The following is a 13,092-nucleotide window of genomic DNA, read 5'->3' as shown; positions in this document are numbered from 1 at the left end:
TAATAATAATATAATATAATTCTGATAATAATAATAATATAATTTATTATAGATTTGTAATTTTTGTGTTTTTTTTAGCTGCAAGTTTAAATGCACAGAGAAATTTTTTGAAGAGGAAAACAAATTCATTTTTGTATTTCTTTATTCTGGAAAACCAAAGAATGAACAAGACACTTTTTTAATGGGTCCTATTAATACTAAAGAAGTCAAGAGACGAAAATCAAGGAATCAAGAGCCTAAGCAAGAACGCCGAAGCAATTTTGTGTTTATGTTTGCTGCGATATCCTCAATTTGGCGCGTAACTGCATCGTTCGAAAGCGGCACTGTAAAAAGATGCTTTACAGATTTTTCGTCGGGCATACATTTTACTACATGGAAAAGAACGTATCCAGGAATGCAAAAAAGCATTTCTTAGTTTGTATGCTTTGTCAGTAAAAGCAGTTTTTTGTTTAACTTCGCTTCTATTAAATGGCGATAGGCCAACTGACAGACAATGTCAACACATTAAACGTGGCAATGCTTTACCCGACGCCGCCATTTTAAAAATAGATGAGCATATAAGGAAATTTCCAAAAAAAGAGACTCATTATGGTAGTAACCCCTTTCCTACCTTGATGCTTCTTTGACCGCAAAGAAGATGTACGAAATGTTTTGCTCGGAAAATACAGATTTGAAAAAAACTGTTAAATATGAGTATTATCTAAGGCATTTTAACGAAAATTTTGGATATAAGTTTGGAAGACCTCAGGTAGAAGTATGCCAAAAATGCGAGGAATTAGGTGAAATTAACGTCAAAAACACTAAACGATACTGCAAAAAGAGTAGCAGCTGGAGAATTAGTTGTTCATAAAAGAAGGGCTGCTAAGTTTTACAATAAAATTAAATTTGTTAAAAATCTATGCAATAACAACGAGCATGTAGAAGCTATCGTTTTCGATTATATGCGAAATTTACCATCACTTTTTATGCCCAAAAATGATGTCTTTCACCTACGAAAAGTGTGGCAATATGTTTTTGGGATTCATGATTTAAAAACTAATGCTGCAAAATTTTACACGTATCATGAAGGCACTGCCAATCGTGGCCAAAACGAGGTAGTTTCATTCCTGAATGATTATGTTAAACAAATTCCAGATAAATTCACGGAATTGCACGTATTTAGTGATGCTGCTGGGGGTCGAAATCGAAACCATACTCTTATTCGATTTTTCCTAAATCTAACCTGAGTGGAAGATTTACAGTCGTTCATCAACATTTCCCTGTTCGGGGGCATCCTCCATGTGATAGAGATTTTGAACTTATTAAAAGAGCTATTAGGCGCCATGACCGGATTTATACACCAATGCAATCTGTATCAGTAATAGCAAATGCGAAAACATTGATGCCGCGCTTCACTGTAAAAGTGGTGGGGAGAGATGAAGTGCTAGACTTTAAAGGATGGTGGCCAGCTTATTTTTAAAAAACCGCAAAAGAAATCGTCGTGACTAAAGAAAAGTTAAAAGAAAGTTTTAGCATATCAAAATATAAACATTTAACTTATGCCAGCGAAAATCCTGGTTTCGTAGTAGCACGGGATTTTATAGACGGCCTTGCCTTAAATAAATTTAATTTGTCAAAGAATGTTGCAGCTCTTCCGTTTCCGAATGAAAGGGCTTATGAAGAAAAAGTAGCTATCAAGTATAAGAAACTGAAGAATCCCATGAAAGTTTTAATGTACATTCCTGAGGAAGAAGAAGAAATGAGTGAGCAGTTTAGAGAATTTTGAGCAGATTTTTGAGCAGTTTAAGGAATGGCCTACAACCAATAGAGAATATGGCTCTGATTAGTTTTTTTTGTGTTTAAGATGTAGGTTAGGTTTTATTATCTATTTAACTTATCTCCCTATTATTAATAAAAAATTATGAATAAAACAGCAGCATTATTTTTTTATCTTTATGGGTTTATTTTATAAAAGAAACGAGTCCAAGTGTTAAAAAACACCCTGCAGACCTTAATATTTTTCTGAATACATTTGACTTTATCGCATATTATTCTGCTAATTCATACCTACAATTCATCTGTAGACGATCAATTGATAGCTTTTCAACTTTACAAACTAAAACTTTTTTTAAATTTTTCTTAAAAGTAGTTATTACGGACTTGTTCCCTTTATACAATAACCGTTTCAATTATATTAAATACGTCTGCCAAAACGATACAACAGCACTTAGAACGAAATAGTATTTGTGTAATTTTTTTGATACACAAAGTTTTAACAAAGTGTTTCATAAACATGGCGCTCAACGTGTTGTTAAGGTTATAAGGTGTTAAGGTTGGCTTTCTAAACAAACATACCAAGAAAAAAGCGAAAACTCGTTGGGTCTGAAATTGCTGAATCACCTCGAAGTTCTATTAAATGTATACGGACACCCTGACTATACGGCATGATTTAATTTTTTTCGTTTTTACTAAAAAATAAAAAAAAATAAACCAAGTGCACGGTACGAAGCTAATTTTAGCGCGACTAGTGCCGTACATCATAACCATTACAGACACAGGACGGCAGCCATTATTCAGATGCCGGATCGGCCGGATCGGTCAGTAAAAGAGGGCCGTAAGTCAGTGGTCGTGTAATTTAGTCGAGATTACAGGAGGTTTAGCCACTTCCTGGTCATGTTAAGTACACATATTTTTTCTTCTGTATGAGGTCGTTATTAAAGTTCTTATTAAGATTGTCAATTTTTTTTCACATAGCCGGTTTTTTTCAATTTTATTTATTTATTGATTGCAATAAAAGTTTAATTAAAAACTGGAAGTCATGTTGACGCGTATTGAATGAATGACTTATTTAATTTGCATACACTTATACATGACCGACCGTCATGAATATTTTACTTTAAAGGGGTTTTGATATTTGGTTAACGCTTTTTTTTTTAATTTATTTAAACATCAGTTACAGGCATCAACTGAAACTTTTATAATCAAAAACGGATCTAGAAATATTGAGGATCTAGAGTAATTTGAGGCGTGATGAAAAAATAAGAATTGGCAACAACCGGAAAATGACTTTTTACCTGAGATGACTGAGAATGACTGTTTTTCTTCATGAAAATTTATCTTAAAATCAAGGAAGATTGCTATGAATCTTTAAATTATACTTTTTTACATAAGTGAATTCAACTAATTAAGTAAGAATAATTATATATTAAGATTTTTTTTTAATGAATGCACTAGCACAAACAGGTAAACCTAGGGTACTCGAGTATAACGAATAGCGCCAGAGCTATGAAGGTGTCTGTGGATAATTTTCTTTTTCTTTTGGACTTGTTCAGTAGAGAAGTGCTTTGGGAGTTTGTTTCTCTGACTTACACTTCCCGATAAATAGTGCCCGATATAGCGACGTTTTAGTCGTCTATAATAATAATAATAATAAATTATTCAGCAAATGTTACAATAATGCCTATTTGCTTACAAAGGCGAAGATTAGCTACAAGCTACTCTTAAACTCTTAACCTTCATTAAAAAAACTAAAAAACAAATTAATTAATTTATTAAATATTAATTGCAACTATACTTATACATTATAGTTCACCATAAGTACAACAACCAACTTCCATACTAGCAGTCCCCCAATAAACCATAAAACAAGATACCTCATCCCATTGATTGTTCGAAAAATAAATTTCGAAAATTTCTTTTAAATGTATACAAACTGTCATTAAACATAGGTTTTTGACTATTATAAAAAAGAACAATATTGTATGTAAAAGAACGGGTAAACAGAGCAGTTGAATGGTGTGACATAGTGAGGGTATTATGTCTAATATTTCGACCATGTACTCGATTTCTAGGTAAAAGTTTTTCATATAGATATTTGGGGCTTCGGGTATTATATAAACGGTATAGAAATGTAGAAAATAAAAACTTAAGTAAATATAATATTTTGAGCTATTTTAAATTATAAATGCCTTGAGAGACGTGATCAAACCTTCTTAAATTAAAAATAAATCGGCAACAAGTATTTTGAACACGTTGTAAACGGAACTGTACCTGTTCATCTAAACAGGGAAAATAACTATTAAACCATATTGGATAATGGATCAAACAAAACTTAAAAAGTTTTTTTCTAGTCTTATAATTTAAAATTAATTTGTTAGCTTGAAGCATACGCATTCTCGAATAACACCTTTTTAGCAGAATACTGATATGTTCTCAGAATCGCAAATAACTATCTAAAGTCAATCCAAGAACCCTCATATTATCAGAAAAAGGAATTAATGTATTATTTAATTAAATTTTAACGGATGAAACAATATTTTTACGAGTATTTTTATTTGAAAAAAAGTATTATTTTAGTCTTGGCTGGATTAATGACTAAGTTGTGCTCCTTTGAGTAGATTGAAATTGAATTAAGTTCAGCATTTAAATTATATTCAACTAAATTATCGTTGGGATCAAAGTAGTGGAGAAACTGCGTATCGTCGGTATACTGATGAATTTCTGATAAATTAAAAACCTTTGGTAAGTCTGACGTGTAAACAAGAAATAAAGAATAAATAAATAAGTATAGCGTAAATAATATACGTACTAGCGTATACACAAGTCAAAATTATATAGTGCTTTTATTTTAAAACGAACCACCTTTAATACCTTGCTACAGCTAACCGCACTTTAATATGTCAAATGGGAACGGCCATCATTGTAAGCAGCATTAAAATTTCTATTCAACAGTGTCAAAAAAAAATTAAATCGGTTGACGTACCAGCGAATAGTGATTAAGAAGTCTGGGCATAATTGATATTTTATCGACCTCAAACTTTTGTATTTCAAATGGTTGCCCTTAGTATGATACATCATTTGAAAGGGTATACAATTTTCCATCTAACCAAACAAAATGGGTAACGTATAAGCCAATATTAAGCAAAAAATCTGTGGTAATAAAAGGTATTTTAGCAACTTAAACTTTGGTAAGTCAAATAGTTGCCGCATAGCGTAACATATTATTTTAAATAGCAAACCATTCTCTATCTTACTCCGTAAAAAAAAATGGATGCAAGTTGATTGACCAGTAAAAATGTATGGTAATAAACAGTACATTGATTTCAAATAATTTAAAAAAGCCATCTCGAGAATACAATATATTCTTCAATCATCCATTCTTTAGAAACTCGTAAGAGAAAGAGTATACAAGAAAAGTGTATGAAAATGGTATTGAAATACTACACGAAAATAATTTGTATTTTTAACAAGATGGGGCTCCTCCGCATTACGCTTTAACAATTCGAGAGTGGCCTAATAAACAGTTTCTAGGGATCTGGATTGGAATGCGTGGTGCATTGAATGGCCCGCACTGTCGCCGGACTTAACACCACTAGATTTTTTCCTTAAGTTTATAAAAACCCACCTGAATGTAAAAATCAGGAGAAGATATTAGCGGACAAATACTTGCCAATGTTTGTGACAAATTTCAAAACAAACTTTATTATTGTCTCGCCAATACAGGAGCACATTTTCAACACTTTATTAATAAATTCTGTTAACTGAATAAATTGATTATTTTTTAAACACCTTTTTAGACCCTTACTTTTTATAAGTCGATAACCTTAGATTTTACGTACATCGTTGGCTGGTAGCTGTAGGCTTTTTAAAATGATGTATCTCACTATTGGATAGCTATTTGACTTACCAAAGTATGACGTCCTTGAAATATTCCTTATACTAGACATTTTAGCTTACAATTTGCTAGTGCATCCACCAATTTAATTTTTTTTGCATGTATATGAATGTTATGTCAAGTAATGTCACACGACAAGGTTTCCATTTGACATATCAAAGTGAGATTAGCTGGTGATTTTTGCGAACTTTGTTAAAAATTAAAACTAGTAGTTCTGCTGTATATCTAGATTGTTTTTCTGGGTGTTTTTTGTCTTTTTTTTAAGTTTTTAAAAATGGTTTATTTTAAAATGAAATGCAATATATAAGGCAAAAATATTATTTTTTTTAATAAATTTATTCTGTCCCAAAATATGAAAAAGAAGACTAAAAGTAATATTACTGCTAATGACGAATAATGAATTTACTTTAAAAAAATATAAATATAATCTCAGATCATTGTTTGGTTTATTCAACATTCAATGTAACATTACACAAAAATAAAATATTTCAGGTATAGGAACTATATTAATATTAGCAGTCCTCTTTTTAATAAAGAAGCTTCTCAGTTACCACAGGAAATCTTCTATTCCATAAATGTCAAAATAGATATTTTCAATTTATTTTAATCCCAATATAAAAAGTCTAAATGAGGAATATGCAGTTAAAAAATTACCGGATAGGCCACATAATCCACGGATCAATAGTAACATAAAATATAATAACTAACATTAAATTAGATACTTATTCAGTTAAAGAATAACGCACATAAAATTTTAGAACAATACTTTAAGTAAAAAACGAAAAAAGATATAAACTACTAACGTAATTTGTCCGTAAAGAAAATCCGTAAACTATGCTTACTTAAAAAGTTTATCAGAAACACAAGGTATTAGAAATAGGAGGTATACGAAATAGAACGATTTTGTAATACTGTCAAAAAAAAAGTTGTATATAGTACTAATTTTAAAATTCTTGATAATTTAAGTAATTTTAACATACTTAATGATGATGAGATACTTGATGAGAATGAGATACTTAATAACAGCATTTCAAATCTCCTCATTCATTTTTATTACAATAATCTCTAACGTTATTAATAATAAGTTGATGGATAAATCAATTCTAGTTAAACTAAATCGGAGATGATCTTTTTCTAAGAAACTTCACGTCAAACTTACCTTTTGGCAAAAAAAACGCCTTTAAATGTTAATAATGCGCATATTTTTTTGGAAAATGTACTTTCTGACTTGTCTAAAAAAGCTATTTATAAGCTAAATTTAAGGTCTATTAGTATTTTACCGGTTGTTATTTATGTCGTCTAGACTTTGGTAAAGTATTTCAAATACTTAATTATTTGATTAATGTTGATACTTGCAAAATTGCACTAATTTGGTTTTTTAAATAATACACTAAATCAATTAAGCTCTCATCTTTTTGATAAATCGTGTTATACATATTTAAGGCCAACACTCAATTTGAAGATCAAACTATATGTACATGCCTTTAAATAACACCATAAGAGTGCTACAAAGCTCTGTTCAAGGAACTTAATAATTTTTCTTATATATGGCTGATAGCTGATGATTTACAACTGTATACGGCTTTTCGTCTTAATTTCTTATCTCAAATTTCTATTTTCCGAATTCTAACCTTTTTAAATAATGCAAAAATCTTAATCTAAAATTGAATTCTAATTGATCTCGCCTTTTTTTTATGATCTATAATATATATTAAATTTAACTAATAAAATTTAACTCGAATTTGCTTATATGGGTCTAAGAGGTCTGCATAATCAAAAGGATCATATTCTACCCAAGACTAAATACTTTTTATATAATCCATTATTACAATCTCTATTTAACTGCTGCGATGTTCTTTGTAATAATACAAATACTAATGTCACTTATAGAAAAAATCAATTTAGAAAGTTTTATCACACACACTTAAAAATTGAAAAGAAGAAGAAAATACATTTATTCACGTATTTAAATTTAAAAAAAATATTTAAAGTATATTCGAATTAGGAAGAAATTTTAATAATATTGTATAACTGAAGATTTACAAGATAAGTATATTTTATTTTTAATTTAATTTAATTTTTACCTTAATTACCTTGATAACGGTAGTAGATATAACTACCGAAGCGTTGGTTTAAATTAGGTATTTTTTAAAAAAGTAGGTCTTGTTGGTTTTATCGTTTTTTAATTTTAATACTCAAAATAAAGTTAGGTAGGATATTAAAAAGAAGAAACGAGCTTAGAGATTAATAGATTAAACCTCAGCTTCTAGGCATAAGAAAAGAAAAAAAATCTATTATACCTCAAGTAAATTCTTATTTGTTTTAAACGCTATTTGTTTTCTTCCATTTTGATTGGCACAATTGAGTCGTTAAACTGTCAAGTTATTTACAACAGCTTTCGTTGTCTGTAGCAAGAGGACGCTCGCAGATTTGTCAGACCACTTCTCTATACTTTATTGTGTTTTATGATGGAGCATTACACGGTATAACAATGCGATCTGATTGTCAAAAATTATCAAAATTGTGAAAGTTTAGTTGCTATTCTTCGTGAAGTGAGTCCAATATTTGGTCGAAATAATGTTCCCAAATGAGGCCGATTTTCACCTCGATGGCTTGGTTAATGGCCAAAATTGTCACATTTGCACCTTAGAAATTTCACAAATAATTCATCAAAAAACAGTACATCCGTGCACTATGATCTAGAGCAGTGTTACTCAAACTTTTTTCGTGACGGAACCCTTTTAAAAAACTAAATTTTTAATGGAACCCTAAACTCTAAACTAAAAGCAAAAGCAGTCATATGTGAATTGTTTGTTAATAATCATACAAAAAAAGGTAAATACAGTAAGTAGTTAGTAAACACTAAGTTCATTTAATGCGAGGCATGTAATTGTTTTTTATTACTCATCAACTATGTAATGTCAGGCTTGATAGAAGAAAGTTGAATTCTCCTGTCTGGTTCGGCATCTAGTCTATTGCGTTTTTGTAGCTGTATATGCTGAAAATCCCGTTTTACACAAATACGTTGTTGTGAACGGCAGAAGAACATTTAAAGCTTCTGTGGCAAGTTGTGGATATTCATCACGAACCCTGCACCAAAAATCATTTAGTGAAATTGTTTTGAACAATGGTTCTATGCTTGTATCCGATGTCATTTCTAGAAATAATCCATAGATCTGATTTAACATATTTTCTGGCTTCTGCAATTTAGATGAAAAAGGGTTTTGAATCCATGAGTTTATTTTCAATTTTGTATTCTGTTCTTCAGGAAAGTAAGATTTAAAAGTCCCTTGCAGATCATTAAGATATTGCACCAATTCAACAAATATTTCATTTTGAAATATTTTTGTATCACTAAGACTACAGTGACTAAGGAACTCACTTAGCAATGAAAATCTTTCGATTTCTTCCAAAACAAATAATCCAAAAATCTAATTTTCTTTTAAAGGCAGTTATTTTGTTGTTAGCATTGAAAACTGTTGTTTGTTTTCCTTGCAGTGACAGGTTTAATTCGTTAAGTTTTTCCAAACATATCTGCTAAAAATGCTAGTCTAAATAACCAGCTTTTATCGGACAAACGGTCTTTTAGATTAAAAGGAACATCTGTAAGAAAAGCTTCTAATTCTGTTCTTAGTTCAAAAAGCCTTGTCAAAGTTTTACCCTGAGACAACCATCTCACTTCAGCATGGAGCAATAGTGTTTTATGATCGCTACCATAATCTTCACATAATATTGAGAACAATCGGGATTGTAGTGGACGTGACTTGACAAAATTAATTATTTTTACTGACTCATCAAGAATCAATTTTAGATTTGGGTGCATTTTCTTTACCGCGAGTGATTGTCTATGCAGGATGCAGTGGCTGGAATTACAATTTGGCGCTTTCATTTTTATTCGTGATTGATTGCTCCTGCTTTTCTACCTGTCATTGCCTTGGCTTGCAATCATTCCAATCGAGTTGGTTTGTGGCGCCACTGCCTAGCAGCGCCACCCTACAAAGTCGTTGCTAACGCAAGCAAATGCTTATTCCGCGACCCGAGTTCTAGCCGTCTTGCCGTCTTTTCTCCTTGCCGATGTCACGTAGACGTCAATGGTCAGGATTGTCAAAAAAAAGTCAGTCGGTCACGTTTGTTTATCTCGAGAAATTCTCTCTGTTTTTGTTAATTTAGTCTTAATCAGAAAAGTTGTAAAGAAGTGAATAAAAACCCTAATCGCATGTTCAGGGTTGTTGTTAATTCCACCTCCACAGTGTAGCACAAAAGCGGCCACCCGCGTGTTAAAAATTTCTTCTCCGGGTGTGTTAGTAGGCAGCGATGAGCACATAAGTCTTCTTCGACTGACTGTTTATATGGATATCGCACAATTACTAGCAAGATGACCAGTCGCCTGTCCAGCAACATCAGTCCACTCATCCATTTGCAAGGCGAATTTGTTATTTTGAAGCCGTAAAACCAGTTCTTGTTTTATGTTTGCTGCGATACCCCAATTCGGCGCGTAACTGTATCATTCGAAAGCGGCACTGTAGAAAGATGCTTTACAGATTTTTCGTCGAGCATACATTTTGTTATGTCTACCGCACTTGGTTTTATTAGCTTTTCAACGATAGTGTGCGCTTCTCCTGCTTAGCCAAATACGATGCTTCCGTGGCCTTTTCATTCACAGTCTGAGTCGCACACGTCATAGTTTTTAACTTCTTAATAATTATTCTTTTTTAAGTAGAAAAAATTATTTACTTATGTTTCGAAGTCATGATGTACAGTTTCTAAATCTCGGCGCATCTTAGAAGGTATCATCGAACTATTAGGAAGGAGTTTGCTGCACAACATACAAAGAGGTGAGCCATTGGAATCAACAAATCCGAGATTAATGTATGATTCGTCATACTTTCGTTTTTTCACCTTCAGTGTGTCATTAGATGTTTTACTACTTGAACTTAAAACCATAAAACTAGAACTTGACGCCGTTATATCACCTTGATTTTAATTTGACGCATCATCCAAGCGAACCACATTTTTTGCAACACCTTTAAGCCAGCGCTCCATTCTTCTTTAACACTAATTTGGCTTGGCCAATTTTATGACAAATGGTATCTCTTGATGCACGAAATACAAGATTTTACAACCACTACGAACAACAAGACAAACGAACATCAAGTACTGAGCGCGGTGTGAGTAAATTTTGCGGTACGTTACTTGATTAACCCTACAGTAAGCGCGTCGGATCTAATAGACCCAAACAAAAATATTTATTTCTGTAATTCTGAAAAAAAGCGCGCCAATTAGTGCGTGCTCTAGTACCTTTTAGTGCTGCATCGCTACGCATTTATCAGTAGTTTTGGCCCAGTCAAGTGAGAAACAACTTCTTTATAGTTAATTTCGGTCTCGCAGACCCAACGCGTTTCTTTTGGTAAGTTTTAGTTTTATTAATTATTTTGGTTTATTTTAAGATTTGTTTGCTGTTTAGAAAAAAATATGAATGATATTTACGGCTTGTTTGTTTTTACAGAAAAATGAATCCTTATGAAAAAGAGGTGCAAAAATTGACCCAACTTTATGAAGAAGTTCCATCCGATCCTGAAAATTATTCAGATTCTGAGGCTTCAGAAGCGGACCCACAGTATGAAATTTTCAGTGATCACCAGTCTGATAGCGAGCAGGAGATAGAGGAGATGAACTTATTGAAGAACCACTTGATCAACCCAGAGTAGGTGGACGTAGTCATTTACAATTAAGTTCAAAAGACGGAATGAAGTGGAATAAAACATGCTTTCCTGAAAATGTGAGAACGCGACAAGAAAACATAATTGTAAGATTACCCGGAGTAATTGGCCTAGCTCAAAATGCGCAAACTCTATTCAAAACGTGGCAGCTTTTTTTCGATGATGATATCGTTATGGATTTAGTAAACAGCACAAACATATATATTGAAAGTATCTCTCAGCGATTCAAAAATAAATCTGATGTACGGCCGGCAGATGTAATTGAGATGCGCGCACTAATTGGTTTACTTTATCTACCTGGAGTTTACCATGGAGAAAGGACATTAATTTTTAAATTTTGGTCGAGGGATGGTACAGGAGTGGAAATTTTTCCAGCAATAACGGCTCTAAGAAGATTTCGTTTTTTACTAAGGTGTTTGGGAATGGATGATATTCATACAAGGGAAGAGCGTAAAAGTGAAGACAACCTAGCTCCAATTCGAAAAGTTTTTGAAGCAGTGATGCAAAATTGCCAAAAACATTACTCTGTGGGAAAACATACAACAATCGACGAAATGCTGTGGGCTTGTCGTTTTAGGATGTATATACCCAATAAGCCGGCCCGATATGGACTCAAATTCTCACTGACAGACCCAAAGTCTTTTTATACTCTAAATATGGAAATGTATTGTGGCAAACAACCTGCAGGGGCGTATTCAGTAAGTAACAACGGTTTCGATGTGGTTGAAAGGCTGTGCCTACCAATATCGAAATCACGAAGGAACGTGACAATGGATAATTGGTTCAGCTCGGTTGAAGTGGCCAACAGATTACTAAATAATCATCAGTTGACCATAGTGGGCACCCTTAGGAAAAATAAGCGTCAAATTACAAAAAAAGAGTTTTTTACCGTACGACCAGAAAAGTCAAGTATGTTTGGCTTTACTAAAGATTTAACTATTGTATCGTATATCCCAAAAAAAACAAGCAGGTGATATTGCAATCGACGTTACATCATGACGATTCCATTGATGCTTTATTTGGAGCAGTCAAGCCAGAAATCATTACTTTTTATAATTCTACCAAATGTGGAGTCGATACTGTCGACCAACTTACCGCAAAGTATAATGTTGCCAGAAATACGCGTAGATGGCCTATGGTAGTCTTGTATGGGCTGCTCAATGTTGCTGGTGTTAACGCTCTCGTTATATATAGAAACAATAATATTAATAAAAGCAGCATTGATAGAAGAATTTTTTTGAAACAACTTGGTATGGATCTCATATTGGACTACATAAAGAGTCGAGTAACCTCGCAATACTTGCCACGTGAAATTCGACAACTTCCTGCGAGGATTAGTGGTACTGAGTTGGTGGAAGTTGTCGAAAACGTTCAAAATAAACTGGGAACATGCAACTTCTGTAAAGATCGTAAAACAAAATATACCTGCCGTTTTTGAAAAAAGTATATATGCCTCGAACATACTTTACCTATTTGTAAAGTTTGCAAAGAAAAAATTGCCATATAAATATTATAGAGGGCGTGTCAAGTTTAATTTTCACTTCTTAGGTTAACTAAGTAGAATATTGCTGTTAGAATATTACGTTTTGTTTGTTCTATTAATATCTCTAACAAAAAAATAAATTTTTGGTTGTACTTACAAAAATGTAGTTTTTTTCCTTCGTGGGTATATTAGACCCAACGCGTTCCTTAGTGGTACATTTTTTAAGACGCGTTTTC

General features: G+C 32.4%; 1 protein-coding gene across 1 annotated transcript; it reads left to right on the top strand.

The window, feature by feature from the left end:
• Positions 1 to 10,467: 10,467 nt before the first annotated feature.
• LOC126735788 (uncharacterized) lies at positions 10,468 to 12,832 on the top strand. Its single transcript, XM_050439898.1, has 2 exons — positions 10,468 to 11,060; positions 11,160 to 12,832. The coding sequence occupies exon 2, from the start codon at positions 11,400 to 11,402 to the stop codon at positions 12,345 to 12,347; it is 948 nt and encodes a 315-aa protein (XP_050295855.1). The 5' UTR covers positions 10,468 to 11,060; positions 11,160 to 11,399; the 3' UTR covers positions 12,348 to 12,832.
• The last annotated feature ends 260 nt before the right edge of the window (positions 12,833 to 13,092 follow it).

Source organism: Anthonomus grandis, chromosome 1 (genome assembly GCF_022605725.1).
Source record: "Anthonomus grandis grandis chromosome 1, icAntGran1.3, whole genome shotgun sequence".
Classification (NCBI taxonomy): Eukaryota; Metazoa; Arthropoda; class Insecta; order Coleoptera; family Curculionidae; genus Anthonomus; species Anthonomus grandis.
Note: the sequence above shows the minus strand (reverse complement) of the source record. Positions and strands in the feature narration are given on the sequence as shown.